The sequence below is a fragment of the Anguilla rostrata genome, chromosome 3 (assembly GCF_018555375.3).
Source record: "Anguilla rostrata isolate EN2019 chromosome 3, ASM1855537v3, whole genome shotgun sequence".
Lineage (NCBI taxonomy): Eukaryota > Metazoa > Chordata > Actinopteri > Anguilliformes > Anguillidae > Anguilla > Anguilla rostrata.
Window position 1 is genome coordinate 26467048 of NC_057935.1, and position 25663 is coordinate 26492710.

General features: G+C 40.3%; 1 protein-coding gene across 1 annotated transcript in view; it reads right to left on the bottom strand.

Annotated features, from left to right (window-relative positions):
- The window catches only part of oca2 (oculocutaneous albinism II), a 134665-nt gene that overhangs the window by 33223 nt on the left and 75779 nt on the right, over positions 1-25663 (bottom strand). Inside the window, exons 15-20 of the mRNA XM_064326993.1 lie at positions 22583-22715; positions 11774-11921; positions 10329-10386; positions 8131-8239; positions 1193-1320; positions 310-369 (exon numbers count right to left, since the gene is read on the bottom strand). Of these exons, the coding sequence (XP_064183063.1) occupies positions 310-369; positions 1193-1320; positions 8131-8239; positions 10329-10386; positions 11774-11921; positions 22583-22715 (636 nt within the window). The remainder of the gene's footprint in view (positions 1-309; positions 370-1192; positions 1321-8130; positions 8240-10328; positions 10387-11773; positions 11922-22582; positions 22716-25663) is intronic.

Consider the following 25663-nt stretch of genomic DNA (forward strand, 5'->3'; position numbering starts at 1 on the left):
ATGCAAGGTGAAGACACTCTATCTAAGACAAATGTGATTCAATCAGTGTGGGAGAAAGCAAATAAAATTTTGATTAAATTCACTGACTTTCCCAAAAGTTCCTCACAAGAGGAACACAAAAGAGGAATGAGAAGGAATGTGATTGAGAATCATAATATTGTGTCCCCTTTAAGCTACATGCACATGTCATACACTATAAGGCTTCTTGTTTGAACACAACTTTATTCAAACAAGCAGTCCTCCCCCTTTCCAGAGTGTGTCGAAGATAGTGGGTTACTGAGAACAGTAAGACAGACCAGACAGACCTACCTTAATCAACAAAGCTGTCTGTGCACCAATGTAATCGATAAGCTGAAGTTGGGCCAGTGCCTAAAGGAAACAAAAAATATTCACCATTACAGTTGTTTTGTTGTTGCCAGTGAAATATGCCTGTGTACAGTTGCGAGTTATTAAAAAGTTATGAAATCTTTTTTTTAATAAAAACTGAAAATTTGTGTAAATTTTTTTTTTTAATATCTTATGGTTGATAAGAGTTTGGTAGATTTTTTTGTATTGTGTTATGAAAATATCTAAATCTTTTTCTAGTTTATTCCACACTGTTAAGTGAATGTTTCATTTCCATCTTTGTACTAAGCTCCCCCTCGTTGGGGTCATGGTTTTTTATGTGTATTTGTGGGCTTTAAAAACAACGGAATTTAAAATAAATAGCCTACTAAGCACTTATAATGGGGCCTGAACTACACTTTTGATCGCACATTGGACTTTTCTTAAACCATGAAACAGAACATAATATACTCAGATGAGAAGCATCCCCCCATTATCCAGGAGTGACTTCACTGTTTTTTAAAGTTGAAAACAATGATTGTACCTTTGTTATGATCAACAAAATAATGGTATTTAATGCATTGTTCAACAGTCGTCCTTTTTTTTTTTTCATGGCTTTAACCAAAACCCAACTTGATGATGTCTCAAAGTACAATTGCTGCTATATACTAAAGTCTCACTTTTGAACACAGTCTGGGGTCAATTCCATTTTAATGCCCACGGTGTTCCATGCAGTGTTCAACTAATTATTTCAATTTAAATTAATATCCCGACTATTTGACTGAACTGAAATTTATCTCAACTCTGAAGGGAACACGTCACATGTTTCATTGTGAATTACAGACTTGAGGGTGAATCTGTGAGGTACCTCCATTAGGACAAAGAGTGCAGCGAAGAACAGGAGTGTGGCCCACTCCACCCTGTGAAGGATGATCTCAAAGTCCTGTATGTCGGCCAAGACCAGCAGCCAGAGAGCCCCAAGAATGGCAATCCAGCCTGTGGGGTAAGAGAGCCAAAGGGTCAGCTAACGGCACGGCACTCCAGCAAGACTGGCCAATAATGACCACCATCAGAGGCAATACATTTAGACTTCAGTGTCACTGCTTAGCTTTGTCCTTGACTTTGTCTGTTACTCAAGGGTTAGGCAAAGTATGCGTATACATAAGTGCTACTTTTTACGAATTTAAGGACCATTATAAATTTGCGAGTTGCAGACGATAGCCAAAAAAAGTAGAGGTCAAAAGAAATTGGGGCCTTGCACCTACAGTGTACCAGTGTAGTTTCAGAGGATTGATCTCTGAATCAGTCAGCTAGTTTGTAGGGGATTGATCTCTGTCCAATAAAACAGTTTTTGGGTATTGATCTTTGTACCAGGAAATCGGTGTGCGTGTGATTGATCTCTGTACCAGTAAATCCATTTGTACAGGACTAATCTCCCAGGTGGAGGGGAATATGTGGGATATGTGAGAAATGCAGGTAAGAAACAAGAAAATATATGGGTTAAGTCACACCATAATTTCATTAACATCCCAAAAAAATAGAAGACATGACAAGGGAATAAGGTTGTAATTGCTTAGGAACTCAGCAGAGAGAAAGAATACTTTAATTCAAGCAATCAGATACAGCTCCATCTGTCTTCTATTAAATATCACTTAAATGGCACTTCCTTAATCTATACTGTATTACTGTAATAATTATAGCATGGACACTTACCTTCCTCTAACTTACTCATACTCATATTTAAAGGATCCATATTTGAGTCCCTGCATAATTTATTGTATTCTTGTTCAGAGGTATGAGGAGGGACTGGTGTAATTACAGTAATGGAATTTATATTGTAATCTTGCTTTGTGAGACACAGTTGAAGAGTTGTTTTTTTTCCAACCACTGGCTGTACACTTGCATAATTGATCAAAGTTTTGCATTTAGTGGATGAATTCTTTATATGAATGTGCATCCATAATAATATAATATGCAACTGCACACAAAAATATTGTCACTGTTTATATCCGATACCACAACTATGAGAATGAATATCTGGCAACAGGTTATGGGGTTTTTAATGGGTGGTCTACGTAGAGCGCAAAAACCAGATAGCTGACAAAGGCGCATGTGATGCATAGCACATCTGTAAATTTAAAGCAAATTGGACAAAATAAGTTTCATTTGAGTTCTCTAGAACAGAAGGTCATAACTGGTAAATGGACTGCATTTATATAGCGCTTTTATCCAAAGCGCTTTACAATTGATGCCTCTCATTCGCCAGAGCAGTTGGGGGTTAGGGGTTAGGTGTCTTGCTCAAGGACACTTCGACATGCCCAGGGCGGGGTTTGAACCGGCAACCCTCCGACTGCCAGACAATCGGTCTTACCTCCTGAGCTATGTCGCCCCTATGAAACGATTAGAATTGGGTGCAATAGTGTCATGTGATCGATACATGCAGTAACTGAAAGGTACCTTCATGCTGGCAGTTTAATCACTCCTAATGTAACTGTATAGGCATTTCTACTTGAATGTGTTTGGAGGGGGTCCTTCTGAAAATATGAGCACGTGCGCTACGTCACATCCCCCCCATTCTTCTCTTCTCCTTTCTTTGATTTATACCAATAAATAAATAGCCATACTATAAATAATGTAACGAGCAGGAGGTGGATGTGAAGGACAGCAGGTGTTTCTACTGCACAGAACTGTTTTAATGAGTGGCACATCAGCAACTGAGACAACACAAGCGCACTTCCCCTGTTGCCAGGACTACTGGCCAAATTCACCCATTGTGTTGCATATATTTCTGCCGGTAATTGACCACTTGGATTTCAAAATATACGGTTGGTTACCATACCCATCAGACAGCCTGCTGTGGGACATAAGCACTTCCTAATAACGAAAAACGAATTAAATTAAAACCTTAAATAACGTTACCAGCCTCACTCGAGGGTAATGTGTTTTCCTCTTTTTTCCATTTTGACATTCTCAGATGCCAGATAAAAAGCCAGGCCAGTTTTGAGAATGTGAAATGCCAAATTCTAGACACACTTATGCTGTGAAATGGGAAAATAATTGAGTGACAGCCTTGGTGCCAATTATCTCATTACAACAATGATGTTTGAGGGAAACAAAGAACTTCCCTTTTTAGACTTTTTTTATCTAATTTCCCCAAAAGCTCTGCTAATATCTAGACTATTAAATTAAAAGTAAAATGAAAATACATGCCATGGTCCTTGAAAATACATGCCATGTGCCATAGGTCATAATGGCTTGGAGAAATTATGAGAGTGTATGAGACAAAGATATACAGTCAAAGCAAATGTGGAAGACTAGCAGACAAGATATTTGCCAGGTTTCAGTTTGACAATTTCAGTTTGGTTATCACCAAAACTAATGGACAAGAAAGTATATTTGCATATAAAAATTGGTGTTGGTTTTACATGTTTGTCAAAACAAGATGTTCACTCCATTCAGGCCTCAGTCTAGGTGAGTGTCATTAATAAATGTTAAAGAAGTTTCCTCTGCGCCTTAAATAGTACATTCAAATTAACTGACTAAGCCCAGTATTTCATTGATGATATCTAAAAGCAGCTATTTATAGCCATAACTGACCTCACATGAGCCAACAGAATTGTTTTAGCAAGAATAGCTTTTTTTTCCTATCCCAGAAGATACCAGAACTGGTAAATGCAGAAAAGCTATTGCCAAGACCAACTTATATTCTTCATTATCTATTTCTAACCCATCCTCCAAGACAGAAGCTAGCAGAGAGCTGGTCACTGGGGCTAAAAAATATAAATATGATAAGAATAAAAAGAATGAAAGAATAAAAAAAGAATAATAAAAGGTGAATATGCAATAAAAGCTCTCTTCCAGATAAGTTGGGGAGCCAAAGGATTTAATTCTCATCAAAAACAGCTAGCTACCCCAGGCCTAATTTTAGAACAATCAGATTGAGTCAAGCGGTGGCACAGAGAGACTGATTGACACTTCATCTGGTCAAGCTTGGCCAGTTTAATCAAGCCCTCATTATGTAGGCATCACAGTCTAAACACACACTCCGTTAGAGGGATTAGCGTTGGCAGTGGTCGTTGCCTGAAATTACCCACAGTCCTTAGTAAAGGTGCACAGGAGGTGGGGGGGGAGGGTGTGTGTGTGTGTGTGTGGGGGGGGGGGGGGGGGGGGGTGCACACACAAGCCTCTCCAGGTGAAATTTGATTATCCAGGTGAGTGTGAATGATTACCTGGGGGAAATCATTTCACAGCTGATGATTGCAGGGAGAGAGAAGGAGAGAGGGATAGGGAGTGAGAGAGAGCCAGAGACAGAAAGAGCCAGAGACAGAGAGAGACAGAGGTTCCCTCCGCAGACCTGGTAAGCTCTGTCTGCATGAATAAAGTCTGATTACTGGGTGCGTTTAGTGAGTTAGACGGGGTGTTTTAGACCTACAGGCACGCCTCCGCTGAGATACGAAGAGTGATAATTACAAACTGGGAAGGGGGTGTTAGGAGCAGCTGGTCAATGAGTGCAGCTGCTGTTAAAGGCACTGCTGAGTTGCGTGGTCTTCTTGTTAAAAACAAAGATCAATTTGGATATTCCTCCTCTTCAGACAATAATAGACAGCATATCTGCAGTATTCTACCAGTGGTTTACTACATGTAGCATATGTGTTTACTTTTGTGTTTGTTACATTGAATTTCTATTTAAATAGTGATTTTATTTCCTTTGAGCACAGGCTGTCCAAATTCACAAGTGGCTTGAAACACATTTTGATCTCACGCCAGTTGAGTAAACTGGCGTGACAACAACAGACTACAAAAGGAAAATCATCAGTCCATTAGGTGCAGGTTGCCGCATAAATAGCTTGTGCCTATTCCAGAGAAGAGTTCCTCAGCAAATGTAACTCTAAAATATCTTTTCATAACTTTTGAGTTCTTGTTTACGCCAGTATTCCCCAGGGCGTCCTCCAGAACCTGGAGGAAAGAGGGACACTGCACATCGCAAGCACTATCAAATTAAAACCTCCTTGTAGAGAACTTGAACAAGCTGATGGGATAATTCATCATTTTCGGTACAGGTGTGTCGAGTGCACAGCACCATGTCTCTATTTATTTAAAGCTATCGTGCTCGGTTTCAGCTTTCTGATATAGTTAATCACCTTTTTAAAATAGCAAAAATATGAATTTCCACCAATTAAATTCATTCTTTACTAAAACTATTTTCAAGAATCAAAAGGTCCATATGAAGTTATCTTTTTTATTCCTTTTTTTTGTAAAAAAAAAAATTATTATTAATAATAATAATAATAATAATAATAATAATAATTAAAAATCACATGCTTAGAACCTAAAAGGACAAATAACAAGGATTCAGAAAGCTGGGATCAAGAAAATATTGTATAAGAACAAAGTAAGAGGGTTATGTATGGTTTTCTAAATTCAACTCGAAAGCAAAATAAAGATGTGGTAAATTACCACCTGCTTTTTACCACACGCAGCACAGAACAATTAAATGACCTACTAATGTGAAAGGGAAAATTAAATCTAACAGTGGCAGTTTAATTAGACTTTAATTACAGCCCATTTTCAAAATATCTTCTCCAAATTAATAAATACGGCCTTTGTGCGTTAGTAAGCATTAATGAACTTAATGTGACGAAGGGCCTGCATTGTACTTCTGAGAAAAGACATGTAATGTCATGGGGTTTATACAAGTTCAAACAAATAAAATGGCTTCTTGTTCTTTCTGTGTTGGTTACTTTAAGCCAGTTTTAAACAACCCTGCTCCTAGAGATCTGCTGTCCCACATGCTTTCACTCCAACGCTAACAAAGCCACACCTCATTCAACAGCAAGAGGTCTTGTTGACCTGTTAATTAGTAGAGGCAGGTGTGCCATATTAGGGTTGACATGTAAACCTGCAGGATGTTAAATCTCCAGGAACAGGGCTACCACTGCTTTAAGCAATAAAATGTCTGCCAGGCTTTCTTGATTCTCAACTGATAAAAACTATATGTATTTTGTGTTACAACATTTATATCATATCATATCATACAATGCCTATTTGTATGTAATTATTGTTTTTTTATGTTATTTTATTTGAATGCATGTGTATTTTACCCATATTTTTAATTATTCATTTTTATTCCAGTGTGATGCACTTTGAGTTGCCTGTTTCTTTGTATGGTTGTTTCTTTTTATGAAAGGTGCTCTATAAATAAGTGTATTTATTTATTTGATTTAATTTATCTGTGACACAAACATTACGTATTATGTGGAATTACACATTAGTTAAAATCTAGGGTCTGTTTGATGTTTTTATAAATGACCGCCAAATACTATTATTATTATTGTGTGATCCAAAACAACCACCGCATAGCAAGAGAAACAAAATGTATTTTTTTAGTTTTCATTTTCAAATTTTTTAAATACATCTGATGAAACTCCAGTCCTGATGGGCTGTAGTATCTGGGGGCTTTTGGTGAATTTCAGTAGTTACATGCAAGTGCTTAATATTTACTCATTGATTGGCTAAACATTCCACATACCTTGTTTCCAAGGACTAGGTTACTGTAGCAGCTGATTGAAAAGAAACCGCAAAGAACTGCAGAGCCGTGGACCTCTGGGATTGTTCAGATCCCCGCTCAATGGGTTTTGCACATATAGTCCAGAATTTAATCCTCACTTTGCTAGCACTTACTGCGGGCAGGACCCCACAGGGTCGCACGTAATTGGCTTTTCAGATGGGAGTTTTTCGTCAGGAGAGTACACCCTGTTACAAGCGCCATCTGAGCCAGATGCACACATACTGCAGATCTCATGCCAAATTACCGCACAGATCAGCAGGAGAATTACAGTGAACACCTTGGTGGACGGACACTCCCCAGAATGTCATATTAAGGGGAGTTTTCAATTAATTCATTACATTTCAATTAATTTCTGGAAATGACTGGAAATGAAATGGAACTGACCCCTATTGCTGTTGCCAATGCATTTTAAAATTTGGAGATTAAATGATAAAAAAGATTAAATGATTTCTTTTTTTTTTATTTTAAAAAATCTTTCAAAAAGCACCAGCAGGGAAGGGAAGATGATTTTTTTTTTTCAAATTCATGCGGAACCAAACAGCTATGGTGACAAACAGAAAGAATAGTAGAGGAAATTAGTAAGGCAGCCTTCGGGCACACAGAGATTAAAAGAACACTCTAAGGAGGAAGGAGATCTCAAGATGGACGACACCCCACGAGCTCTGAGGAAAAAGCATTTCTCTGATTCTGTGTAATTGGTAATGGTGTTTAGAAATCGTTCCTGTCATGCTTAAAGCATGCCCTCCTGCAGTTACATTATCAGATTTTTTTTTAAAGTTGTTTTTAATGTATTCCGAAATGCCCAGACACAAATAGAATAATTGCTTTGCGAACAGACAGATTAATACATGCAGTCGTCAACATCTGAACAAAAACTGGCTGATTAGCATAGCAATTTCTGAATCTTTGTGTTGTGCTTTGAGGCAAAGTGCACAACATGACAATATGAATATTTAGACAATGGAATCTTAATTTATTTGAGGCCAGTGGTTATTCATCAAGGGAATATGCAAACATTTCACATGTTCATAGACATATCCTTGCTCTGTCCTGCTTCCATTGCTCTGTCATCCTGTTATTAAGTACCCCTTAATGCATTATCACAGAGAGAAGGAAGTCACGCCGGGTAATTATACACCATGGCCTATGACTGCACAGCATATCAGTAAAACAATGCCCATGATTCATGATAATTAACTCTTCTTTTCATAAACAATGGAGGAGATGCCTTCTCTTACCGAGGTCAAGATGTATCCCAGGAACAAAGGAGTTGAGGAAGAACATGAAGATGACTATTCCAAGGACAGTGATGCATTTAATCAAAAGGATTTTGTCTGTTATTCTGTGCTGAAAACAGGAAAGAGGAGGGACTTTGTGAATAGCAGAGCAGAGGCAGCAATCGAAATGTCACATTCTTCAAAACAGACTTCAATTAGATGCTGGCACTGGGTCATTTCAAAAATAAAAGTACACGGGCCTCTGTTAATGAGGTCACAGCTGCAAATCGGAAATTTTGAGAGTGAATTTCCAAGGGAGGACAACCTGAAAGAAGAGGTGCAGTCTGTGTGACGCTGTGGTCGGTGTGTCCGTGCAGTGACATTGCTTTATGTGACACTTCAGTGTGGCAATGTGTTATTTGTTAGTACCTTACATTACATTTCGGTATTCAGAAGATACTCTCGCTCAGAGCGACTTACACACACGACACTTTTACGTGGAATCCGTTTATATAGCTGAGTATTTTACTGAAGCAATTACAGGTTAAGTACCTCACTCAACAGTACAACAGCAATACTCCAGCCTGGAATCGAACCCACAAAATCTGAGAAACGAGTCATGCTCCCGGACCGCTAGGTCATGCCGCTAAACCAGAACAGCCTAATGCCTGCATCGAGGTCAACAAATGAATCAATAAAACAAAACTGTTTAGCTATTGGTACCATGACAAAGAGAATACATGAAAAAATAGACCTCTTGGCAATTATTAAAATCCAGCATTTTTTACAATATTTAGCTAAATTTATCTATGACTAACCTTAAACATAGTTGATTATTTTTTAATGAAAGATTAGGCTATTTTGACATATGATGCACAGATACAAATGCTGTTAAACTTCAAGCAACGCATAATGTTACAGCAGTAAAACATACAAACGCTTATCGGTTGTCTGCTGATTCATTCGGCACCTATGTAGCCTATTGTTACATCCTTCAACACTGCATGACTGTATCAGAGTCACCAAACGTATGCTGTATTTATTAAGGAACAAACAAAATGCCAGCATCAGAAATGCAATCAAGTCCTTGTAGCCTGTCATGTTTGAATCCATGTAAAAAGTCAGTGGTACCCAGCAATTAACATGACAGTTTTTGGTATTTGCATTTGTTAGTAAGGTATGTGTACAGTACAAGAGAACCTACTGTATGTTGTTCCTATTCCTGGAGCTTTTGGCTTTTTGGGCACTTTCAATGTAATGAAATGTGTCTAGTTTCCATGTGAAACAAATTATGAAAGTATGGCCATCATTGTCCACAGTCTTGAATATTATTGAAATCCTTTGGGGAGATCATGTAAGGACACCAGCAAATATTTCTCAGCTCGAAGAGTTCAGTAAGGAAGTGTGAGGAAAATATGGAAGATGTCATGTTTAACCATGTGGAGGTATGGTTCTGTTCTCTCAGTCATTGTAACATACATTTTAACCAAGGTTGCCCAAACTGTTGCATACAAGTGTGTGTGTGTGTGCGTGTGCGTGCGTGCGTGTGTGTACATGTATGCATATATACCGTGTATATACTATATATGAACTATATACGTGTGTGTGTGTGTGCACGTGTGCGTGCATGTGTGTACATGTATACATATATACCGTATACTATATATACTATATACACGCCAGCATGATACCCCTGGGACGGAGATGCGGCAGTGCTGGGGAACACTGTTGGTTGCCACATGGAGAGAGAGAGAGCGCACCCACACAAACATGAAAGCAAATAAACTACCCTCTTTACCCTTCCCCCTCACAGGTTCTGGGTGACAACAATAAACTAAAACAACAAGCTAAAATAACAAACACAAAAGAAAGCAAAACCGAGCAGCAACTTTTTCACCAGACCAGCTCCTCCCACTTTTCGATAGGGGTTCACTTTCTTGGTCTTGTGTTCAAAGAAACAAAACTGAAACAAATATCAGTGTGAGCTCCCGGTCTCGGTCCCGAACTGTGGAGAGCAGCACACCTTTAAGCACCTGGGTTGATTATGTGTGTGTGTGTGTGCACGTGCGTGTTTGTGTGTCTGTGTGCATGTGTGTGTGTGTGTGTGTGTGTGTGTGTGGCTACATACTCGTAAATGCTAAAATGAGAACCAAACACTCAACTGTTCATATCTATTCATATCTACCTTATATTTTATTTTACGCACTGTTCATGCTTACCTTTTTCTGCAGCTCCTGAATGTTGTTCTCCCAGTTTTTGTCTTCTTGTGAAATTTGCCTGAAAAAGATATTTGGACATTAAGCATAATCCTCAGTTTCAAAGGCATACTATTTCTCTCAAACTTGAGATGGAACATCAATTATAGAGGTTAACACAAATATAGAATACTTTGATTACCTCACCTCGCAGGCAGTATGCTCTCTGACACCCAGCATCAAATCAGCCTACGTCAAGATCACAGATACCAGGCAGGGGATGCAAAATATAGCTCCTGGTGTTTAAAATGCAGTGTTGGGGGATGGGGGGTGCTAAGCGGCATTATTATTGTAGACCTTTACCCTTTCACCTCTAGCAGCCTGGCTCTCTTAACCATAGTTATTAAGTGACTGAACTGCAGGGTAGGCTTTTAATCCACCCAGTCTGCTGGGAGCTACAGTGCACTTTGTTTCCTGTGAACAATGCCCTGAAGCCTGTATAATTGAGGTAGCAGCTTGTTGTAGGGGTTTGGGACCTGAGCCCATAATCAAGAGGTTGCCAGTTCAATTCTCCTGATTGAATGTTGCTGTTTCATAGCCTTGAGATAAAAGTACAATGCTGTACTTATCCTGAAGAAACTTAATAAATATATAAATACTCAGTTCGATAAGATGGTCATATATACAACTATACATACAATTCGAAATACAAAATATTTATTTTTATTTATTCTTTACTTATCCAGGTGTGTCACATTGAGTAACATTGTCACACTGTCACATTGATTTCCCATGGGAAATTCTTCCTATGTTGCAAGGCAGGGAGGAAGCCGTGTAAATCAAACCATAAGGATTGCCTGCCAAACATGGCTACAAATAGAAATGACTGGAAGTGAATTGGAAGAGAGCTGCCCCACCCTAACATGCCCGTTATAGATGGGGGGCAATCATGAAAGTGTTTTTAGTTTTTCAGTTGTTTTCTTTGTTAAACCCCACCCAGATGTATGGCACCCTCGGCGACTGCCCTTGTCGCCCATGCATATAACCGGCCCTGGCCCACAGATGCATATTAAAAGCAGGGCATCCTTTCATCTCTCTCAAAGGCTAGAGCAACAACGGATTCCCCCTTTCTTCTGTTTTCATTACATTTTGTGCATTTAAATATCTTTTAATTCTTTTTGATTTATTTGTCTTTTCTTTCCACTGGGGATATTATACTGGGGTGGAGGGGTAGGCAGGAGCCAGATTAGGCGCTTTTAGTAGGTGGGGAGGGGATTTAAGGAGTATTATGAAAATTGACTGTTAAACAATGTAATTGTTTATTTATTTAGTTTTTTATCCAGGCGAATTAAATCACTTGTCGAAGGAGATGTGTCCAAAAGGTTACATTGAAAATGAACAGTAAGCCATGTAAATCTAACTACACATGGTCACCCACCAAGTATAAATACAGAAATAGCCAGTATTACCTCTGGAAGGTTCTCAGTTGCTTTCGTAGGAGACTCTCCAGATTAAGAACCTTCTGCATCAGGAGGCATTTGACGGCCGTCTCCTCGCGGCTAGCTGGGTTGATGCGCTGGGCCGTCTGTCTCCACACCAGAATCTCGTGCTTCAGTTCTGTGATCCAGGCACACAGAGGGGCAGGAAGTGAGGATGTCGCAAACAACTCCACCCACAACCAAAAAAACAAAAATGAACATTCCCTTCAGGTGCCACCTACAGCTCCACTATAAATAATACAGTTAGCTTCTGATAGCAGGCATGCTCAGTTCAGAACTTGTACATTACATTACATTACATTCATTTGGCAGACGCTTTTATCCAAAGCGACATTGTAGTTTAGTGGGCCAAACCACAATCCCAGCAATGACCTGTAGGCCAAACCACAGTGTCAGCAATGACCTGTGTGTCCAAAACATAGCTTCCCAGATGCAAAGAGGTTAATATTTTTCACTACAATTACAATGTAAACATGGCTTCACACAATGGAAATACTGATGGATTAAATAAGGTTAAACAGGTATTTTCATTGATATAATACACTATTCACTTCACTTTTTAAGATGATTTATTATTTAATTAGCAACCCTTTCATGAGTCAAACCAAAGGCCTTGGTGCGGTAGGTTTGATCCCTAGGCCTTAGTTTGGACATCCCTGACCTCCAGTTTTGTCTTGGATGCTACACTTGGATGATTCATGTACTTGTCTGGACCAATAAATAATGCTGAACCCCTTTGCGCACATGCCAAATCTAGCCAATCCTTTCCCCTCCCGATGTGAGCATCACAGAGACTTAAAAAATGCCTTAAATGAAGCAGGACATTTATACCATTTACAGTACTATCTTACATAAGTTTATACTTATTATTTAGTAAGAAATAATGTGCCACAAATGTAATTATCTCAGCAAAAAAGCAAAAATGAATTTGCTCTTTTTTAGTTTGCAATGAAATACTGAGAGATCCCATATATAAAACAGGTTAAACTATACATGTCCTGGATCAAAAATTCCTTGATCAAAAAGAAATCTAAGGGCGGATATGTGAAACTGCTAAAGATGTATGAAGCAAGAAGTAAGCAGTGTACTCAGTGTCTCCAAATCTATCCAAAATGTCTAAATTATGCATTGCTGTAAATCACAACGTAATCATGTATTTCACTACATATCAACAGTTTTGACTCAAGAAACTCCCTGTTGTATCATTTTCAAGAGGAACTTACAAGCTTTCCATCAGTACAATGGTCTGAAATATCTAGAGGTCCTGAAACATACCCAAAATCTCTCCAAAAAGGAATTAAATGTTTTTTGTACATTATAAAGCATATAAATGTGCCCCTTATGAAGGTTTAAGATTAAACATTGATTAATAATGCAAAAACATTGTCACACAATGTGGTACAGTACCTAAATGTGTAATCATTAACTCAAGTATGTTTTTCTGTACTCTACAATATGTAATGTTTTCTTGTTCCAACTTTCACATCATATTCGGTGCATGAAAACACAAGCCCTACTGTGCTACCAGCGAACGCTTACGTTACAATGTGAAATATCCTCATTATAAAATACCACTAACCTATCTAAAGACACTCAATTTCAAAAATAATTTATATAACCAAAATATTTTGAGCAGTAATACTTACATAGCAATGATGCTATGACAGAAATGCTATCTGTGTACAGTAGATAGAGACAGAGAGAGAGAATTAATGCTGTCATTCGCCTATTCTGACTTACTCCAGAAAACTATATCAGCTAGGCTAGATCCATCAGCAAATATACGGCTTAGCTATGCTCAGAAGTCCTCAATAATAATAAAATTTCACACAGTGAAAACATAAGGCGGCAATGATGATTCACAACTTTCAGGTATGCAGGTTTATAAAACACTATTCCAAAAGTAAAATTAGACATGTTATACATTGTTAGAAAGCTTACAGTGTCACCTATTGGATATATTAATTGTCAATGAAGTTATATTGTACTACAAAGGGCCACAACACCATAAACAACATGGTATTATGCGCAGCTATTTTGGAAGGTACCCAGGCATCACAAATGAGCATATATTTCACAAACAGATTGTCAAAGACAATATATGACCACTCAGGCTCAAAAGGGACATCTCTATGCATAAAACCAATGGTAGGGTTGTATATTTATTTTATATTTTGTCCCAGATATTGACAGTAGAATTACATGGTATAATTTTAGAAAATTTTGTCTCGTTTATTTCATTATTCAGTGAGCAGCGTTTTCACTGCTGTAGTGGCATATCTTAGCACTATTGTTGGCTTTATCTTGTTTCTTTGACAGAATACAATTTATTGGTGAGAGAATATTTTTATGAACTCCCAGATAGACACTATTGTCCAGTGTGTCATGGGTGGGGTGTAGTTACAGATGAGACTGCAGGGAGGGGGTGCTTGTTAAATAAATGACCGGCACGACAATGGTGGCACTGCGGAACTCCGTATTCGGCTTAGTTGTCTTGTATCATCTATTAATGAAACTAAAACACAGAGTTTCTTTCTTTTTTTAATGCATAATTGCAGCAGATTTAGTTGAATTTTCATGCGCATCTGCAGTAGCTCTGCAGCGTTTGTTGTATCACTATCATGCAAGTGTCACATTTTTTATTTGACTTTGAAGCCCGACTTCATCGTCATGGGCATCCTCTCGTTAAGCACGCATTATCTCAAAGGTCCTGAGTGTACACAGCCATTTAACTATATAATGTCATGGGTGTACACTACAATAAGACCCACATTGCCATGAAAATGTAATTGCCCCCTTCCTGATTTCCTATTATTGCATATTTGCCAACCCGAATAGTTTCATATCTTTAGCTAAAATGCTATATTAGATAAAGGGACTTTGACTAACCCACTTCAAAACTTTAACTTTGTTTCATTTCAGCCATTCAGACGTGGACTTGCTTTTGTTTTTTTGGATCATTGTCTTGCTGCATAACCCATTTCCGCTTCAGCTTCAACTCACAGACAGATGATTGGATATTTTCCAGAAGAATTTTCTGGTAGGGAAGAATTCATGGTTCCTTCAATAATGTAAAGTCGTCCAGGTCCCGAGGCAGCAAAACATCCCCACACAATCACACTGCCACCACCATGTTTGACTGTTGGTATGATGTTCTTACTGTGAAATGTCATGAACACTGCTCTTAGCTGAGGCTAGAGAGGCCTCCTGTTCTTTAGAGGTTTGTCAGGATTAGATGTTACTGCACCCTTGGAGAAATTTTGGCATGCCAACCACTCCTGGGTTCACCACTGTTCCAAGTGTTGTCCATGAGGTTCAATATGAGTGAGTTTTAGATTCAATAGGATTGGTTGTAATCAAGCTGTGTTTAATCAGCTGAATCTAATTATCAATTAAATTTGGTTAACTGGTTGATTGAGTAACTAAGGGGGCAATTCCTTTTTCACATGGGTGATGTGTGTTTTTGATATGGGTGTTTTTCATTGAATAAATGAAATTATTTTTAATGCATTTTGTGTTTATTTAGTTTCCCTTTGTCTAATATTAAATTTTGTCTAAAGATCTGAAACCATTCTGTGTGATAAATATGTAAGAGAGAAAACAGGAAGGAGGAAAATACTTTTTTCACAGAACTGTACATGGATAGCATCAACATACTCTTTTCAGTTAAGGAAATCTCAGTATTCAATTCAAGGACCAGCTTTCATTTTGCAGGGTTTGGGGCAGGTACAGAGGAAGGGAGGGGAGGGGAGCAGAAGTGGGCCAGCTCCTCACGTGAAGGCAGAGGACAGCTGGGTCACTGTCTTCTGTTTCTGACTGAACACACACCTGTTTACACTGCATCTTCGCTCAACTAATGCTGGAAGTTTATTATGCCCATGTTATGTCTAATACTATATCCTCAAAAACCCATTTGCTACTTAAGGCATTACCTCTTCAGTCTCTATTTGGCACCTACTGTGGCACCAAATGTTGTAGGTTTATGTATTAACTACCATGACATATCATTAGCTTGACATATCAAGTCGCTCTGTATGCCTTTTACTAAGAGCATCAGACATCACCTCAATGTAAATGTACATACAAACCAAGAGTATATAGAATGAATCACCATCATTATTCTCTCTACCCCCTATGTAGGCCTTAATCCTACCACACGAAGGAGGGTTGCCTTGACGGGGCCTGGAGAGGGCGGAGCAGCAGCTGACAGGGCCAAAGCCACTCCAGTGCAAGGCACCTGGTCCCAATGGCCCCTGTTGTCAAGCAGTTGCTATGTAATCAAGGCAGAACCCCCGTTAAAGGGCCTAATTGGAATAGGGAAAGCACGCTGTTAATAAATCTACGCAATTACGAGACACAGCAGGGGATGCTAATGCTAACTGCCATCGCCCCACGAAACCCCTGGCCTCTTCGTGGCTACCGTTATGAGCTTCGTGCCCCTCGAGACAAGGCTTTATGGATTGTCAAATTAATTCGCATCGAGCGGTCACCAGTGGCCCCAGCAGTCGCTGCCAGCTCAGGCCATGTGGCCCCGCTGCGTCTCCACCGGGGCCGAAAACAGCTTCCTATCTTTACTGCAACCGGATGTCATCATTAGCCCAATGTCACGCAGATGCACACGTGCAGGCAGACACAGAAACACACACACACACACACACACACAGACATGTGCATAGTGCTAGCAACTTATCACGTTTTTCAGGAAATTAAGGGGCCAGTGACCACCAAACCCAAACCAATCATACATACTGTGGAGAGAGGTGTGAGATGGAATTAAACTTAAAACGGGCTGTTATTTTGAGATCATAGCTGAATGGAAAATGAATATTCTATTAAAGAAACAGTAGGTAGGTACAATGGATAGGTATCTCCTTGTTACAGGCTATATTTCAGATGCCCCTCTATATTACACTTCCTACTGGCAACCCACCGTAGGAGCACCTGTTGGTTGGGCGGCATTTTACAAAAGACCATTACAGCTGCAGTTGAAGCGAGGTAGTTTAGATAAGGATCAGCTGTTAAAAGAATGCAAAGCAGCAGGCAAATAGTCACACCAATAATAGTGCCAGTTTGCAGAGATTGACACACAGACAGCAGTCCAATAGATGCTTGCTTGCAGGGTATAATAGTTTGTCCAAATCAAATCCAGATCAAATCAAATGACCAACTAATTAGTGGTGGAATCCTCTTATCACACCTGCTGTAGGAGGAAGGTGATTAGCTGGCAGGGATTTTTTTTTTAAAGAAAATCTCAACTTCGACCGGTATGTTTTTTTCACAAGGAAAAGAGAGAGCCTGGAGCATCCGAATGTCAGATTACCCACAAATCCCCGGTCATGAAAAAAATGCTCCACACTGCAGGGCATGTGAGAGATGTAAGAACGGTTCTTAGGGGTGACAAAGTCACAGTTTTTTTTTTTCACCCTGGGAACAAAATAATCAGCTGTGATTATTATATCCTTAGTTGCTCCTAGGTAAGGGTATGGTACATCTCTTAGGGCCATGACAGTGTCAGAACGCAGCCCACCAGCTGCAAATCAAAGTGAAATTGATGTCAATTTATTGTTAAGGTCATAATGTCTTTCTTCTTTCCGAGAACACGAGCAGCAGAAATTTTCACCCAGCTCCTGGGCTGTGGGCTAGATTTAATGATATGAACAGGTACGGTATTACAAGGCCACCAAAACAGTGACAAACCAGTGATCACAAGCCTGAATCTTGATGGAATCTAGACATCTGGAGGGGTAGAAATCTACATAGGTTGAGAGATGTTTTGACACAAAACGGATTAGGTTAGCTCCATTTTAACTCAGATTTTACCAGGACATAGCCTGGCTAGAGAGCTTTCACTTCTCAACTAAAGGTTTTTACCGAATGTCTAGATAGTACCATGTCAAGACATCTCAACCCAGATTTCCACCCCTCTAGACTCTAGACATCTATATTCCATCTAGATCCGGGCTTGTGCTCACTGGACAACCATAAAGCCTGAATGCACTGGGAATACAGAAGCTGTCACACCGTGACACACTCTGGCTTTATCTCACCAACCACCATAATTTTTTTTTCATATCTGTTTGTTGGAAAGAATGGTGCCTGTGACTGAATCACCCTCCTAACTGATGTGTCCTAAAAATATGTAGTGTCTACTAAGCATACTGCTTAGTATGTTGTAATACACAGTGGGCAGTATGCAAAAAATATCCTCCATACTCTTTTCCACCTGTAACGTGGAAGTGTCTTAAGACATTCCACCTTTGCGCAGCCATGCTCACGTCTCATTGTTGTGGTTTTTGAAGGAAAGCATCAGTGAAGCTGCACCTCGTTTTTAAAAGCATAGCTGTGTATCATATTTATGGGACCAAATTAGTCATTTACTGTTTTAAAAGTATGCTCCCTAACATACTCAGCGAAACCCTGGGATTTTAAGTACACTACATTTAGAGAAAACTTCACCTACTTAACTTCCTGATCCAGTGCATTCAACAACTATACTTAATAGTAGGCATGTGCACTAATTTGGACATGGTCGGTCTGTGTGCCCTGCGGTGAACTGGCGACCTGTCCAGGGTGTATTCCTGCCTCTCGCCCAGTGCACGCTCAGATCGGCTCCAGCCCCCCCGCGACCCTGACCAGAAAAAAACTGGGTTAGATAATGGATGGATGGACGGATTGACGTATGTTGGAAAAGTCTGTGAGGCGATGACACTTCAGATTTGTCAGACTTGAGCAGAGCACAAATCTGTCTGCATGCTTGAGCATGTGTTGATACATCCCACTTGATTGTAAATTATGAGCATGCCCACGCACTTTGTTTTTCATGAAAAACACCCCCACATCAGCATACTGCATTAAGGCTTCCATCTAGCAATGTGATGACCTCCTGTCAGAAACAGCAGATGCAATGGCTCTGGAAAGAAGTCTCAAATACGCTGCAGGTAATATTAGCGTAGGCTATTTGCAGTGAGGTGTAATAGCTGGCAAAGAAGTAGGGTGTCATATATTGTCAAATCCTCTGCGACAAACCAATGGTGCTCTTACCCATGCTCCCTCAGTGACAACAACAGAGAGAAATTAAGAGGCTGTACCAGACCTTACCTCGCTATATTAAGTCAAAACTTACATGTAATGAAACACACATATACTTAATGAAACACATACATTAAAGGAAGCAAGCTCATTGCTGGCAGAGGGAAGGGTATTTGTATCTTGCATTTCATGACAGCTAAGAAATATCGTAAGTAACAAGCAGATATTTCTACTTTTTTATTATATTTGCCTTGCTGTACTGCTTCTGCTGACTGCCAGATGTCACACATTGGTATTGGGTGTATACACCAGGCCAGAGACAATCAAAAATTATTCTTCAGCATGTTCATCTTCATATGAACAAACACTTTTACATAAAAATCTGTGTATGCACGTTTGTGCTCAAACTTGAGTTTTTTAATAAATAAGGCTCCTCGTCTTTATCTAATGAACAGAACTTTTTGTTTTTAATTTTTCATCAACCAAGGCTGTTCAACCAAAGGGGAATTTTGGAGAACAAATCAATCAGGATTTTAATGGTATTGTATTTCATCTCAAAATTGTCTTATCCCAAACCCTGGGTGAGGTAGAGGGCTACACTTTGTGGTTTACTTAATGAATGACACAAAGTTTTATGATTCTCAGTCCTGAGAGATTTACGGCTATGAAAAAAAAGCTAGACATTTCAAGTTCTTCCCATTAATAACTGCAGTCTTGTCAGAATAAGTAACACATGTAGCGAGTTCTTCAAGCCTCAAGTTCAAAGTCCTTTACAATAACACAATAAAAACAAAGTAAAAGTAAAACAATAAATACAAAACAGCAAGACATTTAGAATAATATGTGTAGAGAATTCACAGATTTAGCAAAACTTTAATAACGTAATGTAAATTTTTACATAAGCTCTCAGATTTAGACCCTGCAAACTGCTTAAACTGCTTTTATTCATCTATTATGCTTTAATAAACTACAAAATCAGCTGACTCTGTGGCTCTCTCTAACCAAGAACAATTACAAGAACAGCACACTGAAAGGCGGCTTGAGGGGTTAAGGGTTAAACGAAGCGTGGCCGAGAGCGCTGAACTGCCCACTGTCCTTCGCGAAGACCCACTTTCCCTCCTTCACACGCATACCACATTCGGTGTGTCCTACTTAACCGACAGCCAGAACAACGCCTCGCACCTCAGAGTCACCACTTCATTTCAAGCAGCTAAAGTCACAGGAAGTCAGAAGGAGAATTCCTTCCTTGTCCTTAAGGAACACTATCATCGGGGTGCCATAAGAATTTATGAATATAATATGCAGTATATCATAATAATAACTGCGTTCCTGCAATGTGGTGTATTAATATCTGAAAACACAACCTAAGAGCGAAAACTTTGTCACTCCTTAAAGTGATGATCCAGCAAAAATGTTTAAAATAGGCCACACGGCTGGCTTTAAATGTCTTATTTCACAAAAAAAAGTATGCAGTTGGCCAATGTGCTGCAATCACAGTTTTATCCAAGAGCTGAACAACTTATTCATTTCCTTTGTCCATCTTATTAATTTTGGCCTTTTTTCTTGGAATGCTATGTTTGCATTATGTATGCTGCAGGTTTGTAATTGCTTCCTCAATGTGGCTCACTCTGTAGTAGTTTACATTATTATTGCTGGTATGCATATATTCAACAAATAGCACTACTCGCTGTATCGTCTGTGCCTCAGTGACACTGCAGAGCAAATGTCCCCCCTTACTGATAAAATTATAACAGCACAGATTTTGTGAAGTATTTGTTTTCCTTGCTGAAACAAGCACAGACTAGCAGAAGTTCCAAGTCAGTTAAAGCTGGTCCAAGCTGTGTAGTGCTGATTCTATGCTTTATTTTTTAGTCAAGCTGTTAGTAAAATGTTTGTGCTAAAAGACCAGCTTAGTCAAGCTGATAATGTAATGGTCATGCTGGTAGATCAACTTGGTAATGCTGTGAACCAACAGGATGGTAGTCATACTGTCATAAACTCATGCCATGAAATGGCTTGCAGCAGGAAAGAAATAATTTAATTTGGGACAATACTATGCAATGACCAATTTGCTGTGGAGATATGTAACATATTGCATCAGTTAGTTCCCTGCAAGAACAGAATGTAATTCTCAAGGCAAGATAAGTGGGTTTTTTGTTTAGATTTTTATGCACTTTCCTCTTTTTCTTCCAATTAGGAATGCTCAGGGACGGACGGAGGGGTGGGCTAGGGTGAGTCACGGCGATCTAAGTAGTATCCTGGTCCACCCATTTATTTTGTTGGGTCTGCAATGATCGTGCAGTGTGCTTCAGTTCTGGTCCACCCCGTTCTATGCAGGCCCTACTAAATTATTATTTCTGGCTAGGCTGCTAATGTTCAGTGGTATTCACTACCCATGTTCATAGCATCAACCTCCACAATGAATTTTGGAGACCACAGTCAACCACATGCTCTCTTCTGATACACATGATATCAACCTAGTGATCCTTCAAACACTGCAGTCAACAAGTTTAGCTTGCAAAGACCTTTGTCGGAGGAATACATTTCAAATGTAGCAGATCCTGGATGCCCGGCTGACCAGCAGGGGTCATTTGTGGGTGTTTAGAGACATCGAGTTCATTCCAATCACTTATTTTCCCTCCTTGCATTTTTTCCTTGCATCTTTTCTCGCTCCTTAGCTCCACCCAACAGTGGATGCGAGGAGGAGATGCAAGGATGTGATACGAGGACAGAGGAGGGGCGAGGCAACATGGATTAAGCAAACGGAACGTCCTTGCTTTGAAGCACCCTCCGGGAACCTCCTCGCTTCGTGCTCCTGACTCCTCGCTCCTCCAAGGAACATTTAACGGATTGGAATGTCCTTAAAGATGGCAGACCTCTATCGATTTCCGGGTAACGCGAGGGCCGGGGAGACGAGGATGGATAAAATAAGTGGTCAGAATGAACCTATGGTAATCCCTGCTGTCTGCATCCCTTCCTCCCTGGGTGGTACTACGGCCATTGTGCATCGCATTTGTGAGACTGGCAGTCACCATCAGTACAGGCTCTGGAAGTTAATCACTTTTTTATGAGGTCACCATACCCACATAGAAGGCAAGCAAAGGCTTTCCCTCTCATATAATCTCAGTGCTGCATTTTAGGTGAGTGTTTTTTAATAAATAAGCCTTAGTTTACCAGACTGTCTCTTGCTGTTAAAATCACCCCACTCGTAGACTAAATGACCTCATTGAAAAGTAACCAATCAGGGATTTCAGTGTGCCATTTTATCCAGTTTTAATGAAAAACGTAAACATTTCCATCTTGTAGATCTAGGTCAATGTGATGGCGCATTACTATTTTAAGGTCAGATTAACTGTGAATTAAAGGATAGGGGGATGGGGCAAATATTCCATGTCACGGAAGCAGATATTTCTTCAATCGCTCCTAAGCAGACAAATTAACCATCAAAAATTGATTTTGTGATAAAGTTCCTCTTAAAACTTACATTTTTCATATCTGAAGGCCCCAGAAGTTATTACCAAGGATACAAATGTTCATCATGTCAGAGATCAATTTTGCTGCAGCCTTGAATTTTCTTCCTCAGATTATTAAATGTCAAAAGCATTTCATTATGACATCAGAATTTGAAATGACAGGGGAAACAAATAATTATTTTCATTGAAATAATTCACTCAAATAAATAATGCCACAAAATAACATGTCAGTCGCTACTTCCTTTCCTTGTGAAAAAAAAGGAAACAAAATACTCACCCACAATCTCCATGGGCTCTCTGTTGTAGAGTTTCTTGTTCCAGTAAAGCATTCTCAGAAAGGGAAAGGACGTGAGGAGCACCAGACAGATCCCCAGGAACATGTACCCGGTGAAAGCCGCAAAGTCAATCCCCTGGAAAAATGTGCAGAACAAAAGGGGCCATCACTCTCTGCAGATGCGTTTGCATGGGCTATGCTTATTTCACCGTATTTCCTTCCTCTACGCCCCACGTTCCCATGCTGATATCCATAATAAATGGACTACAAATGGATCGCTGGTACAAGTTAATTCTCATGCCAGTGACAGGACTCCAATTAACCTGGCTGGCAGCCCATTTTTCCAGCAATTAAACGTATTTCTAAGAAACTCTAGCTAGAAGAAAGGAAATGGATATTGTGTGGTGGAGGAATTTGGTCCCTGTGCTGAAAGCGCACGTCAAATGTTCTAATGTCCAATTTTTTTTCTCGACGGGTTTCAGACGGGGACAAAAACGCCGCTCACTGTGATAATTGGGGTAATCTGTTCTGGAGTCTGGCCAGCACGACCTGTACTGAAATAATGTGGGCAACAGGACATTAGGGCATTCTGGTGCGTTAAAATGCATGGTCGCAGCGCACATCTGGGAGGTCACTGAAAAGGCATGTATAGCACATGTGTACCATGCATTCTCCCCTCTGAAATATAATTAAAATAATGAATCTCTTAAAAGCTCCTCTGTCTTGGCAAACTACACGTAATGGTAGTGAGGGCATTTATGCTTTTGTTAACCATGGAGATACATTAGTATTTCTGGGAAATGATAAAAAGAAAGTGAAAACCTAATTAAGGGAAGAGAAGAATGGCGGTGATTTATTCCTTGTTGCAATTCAGCTCTACAGAGCTAGCATTTGGCAGGGGCCCAGGGCTTATCCGAGGGGAAACCCAGCAAACAGCAAAGCCCTCTCTAAACAGATACCACTGCAGAGTCCTCTCTCCCTTACACTAAGCTGGACCGTGCTCCGGGCTCCATTGGAACTGTAGACATGCTCATGCGTAGCTCCACCCAACCATTTTCACAATTACGACGAAGAAAGCCTCCAATTGAGGGGACAGCAGACGAAGCTTTGTGGTTTATATGTGACTAACACACACTGACAGAGATGTGTTTGGGTGGAGGAGGTGGAGCAGAGATGGGGGAGAAGAGAGGACTATACAGCATAGCGTCTATACTGTACGGAGAGAGAAAGAGATTATATGATAGTCTTCATATGATATCATATTAACGTCATGATTGTTATCTTAATGTAGGTCTGCATACATGTCAAATATAGCTACATATTTTATGTCATGCTTATACCTTTGGTACAGAATATGCTTTGGAAACATTGCTCTAAATGCGCTGTCAATAAAGCAGAATTGAATTGAATTGAGAGAGACAGAGAGAGGGGGTCCAGGGGGAAGAGCATGCTTTTGTGTAGAATCTCTATTCTCTAACTACACGCTTTTATCTCTTACATACAGTATCTTTCTATATTCCTCTATACAGTTGGAAGTGACAGACAGGAGAGACTTCTCTCTCTTTCCAAGCAACCACATAGAGATCAAATTTATACTGTGTACTTTCCAGCTGGATAAACTGAGAATATCTGAGAACACTTTATCAGGATATATCATTTTACAGGTTGTTTTGATATGGAGCTTTCTCTATCTCTGACTGGGTTGGGAATTCTTTATTTTCTAATGCAACATAGATCTTGCATTTGTCTTTAACCCTCAGAGTCACCAACAGATAACTCCCCGGGAGGCTAACAGGGGATCAGGTCCATAATATTTTCATTAAATCGGCATTTGCCACGCAATGCATGCGGCCTTCCATGGCAACGCATGTACTTAGCACTGTACAGACACACTTAGCACAGACAGTAAGCCCATGCTGATCAGTGAAAAATGCTATTACTTTCCGGAACATAATACCCAGAAATGCTCTGATGTGGCTAGTATTCGGTGACATATTTTCTCCCGCTTCATTGAGCACAGTTGTGGCGCAGACTAGAAATGAAAACGCACTATCTCCATCCGTCTGTTTAATGCCCCACTTTCGCCTCGGCGGCAGCGAGACGAATTTGACGGGGCTCGGAAAAATCAGCCCCTTCATTTTTCTGTCAGCCCGATGATGGATTGCCGGGTGCAAGGATGCGTCCTTCGATATTTGGGAGCCGGAGGGCACAGAGAGGCTCTGATTAACGCGACGCAATGTATCCCTGCCACCGAGCAGCGAAGGGAGCTCGGCTAGACGCTCCGGGAAATGACGGCCGGGGCGACCGGTGCGCTCCGTCTCATCTCCTCCTCACCCCTCCCCTCTCCGCAACGAGGGAGCCGATCGAGACGGGCGCGGGCCAGAGCCCCACGGGCCCGTCCGCAAACGCCCAGCTGCATTAACCTCACTCCATTTCCATTACATCGCATTACATTACAGGCATTTAGCAGACGCTCTTATACAGAGCGACTTACACAACTTTTACATAGCATTGACATTGCATCCATTTATACAGCTGGATATATACTGAGGCAATGCAGGTTAAGTACGTTGCTCAAGGGTTACAACAGCAGTGTCTTACTCGGGAATCGAATCAGTGACTTTAAGGTTACGAAACCAGTTCCTTACCCATTATACTATACTGCCACCATTTCCATAAATAAACAAACAAACTGACGAACTTATCGAAGTGCACCTTCTAGGCGTAAATACCAGGTCACACAGAGTGCCGCTGCTCTGTCTGGGAAGGCCCCCAAAACGGCATTCCAAACACACGCGGGACCGGTTGCTGTAATTGGTGTCAACATAGAGGTCCCACTGAATATGAATCACAGGGACAGTGATGTGGAAAGTTCCGTTTAGTAACTGTGGACAAATGCCGGTTGAAGCCCGCCACATGAGAGGCTGTTGCAGCATTTCAACCTGCAAGCAAGTGCCTGTTGGACTGACATCAGTAACAGCTGTTGGTGGGCCAGCGTTTAGCAAATCGGCACTACAACAGCCAGCAAGCGGCAGGACCATTCACCAACCATCTTGCCTTCTCTTAACACCAGATCCGCATCTC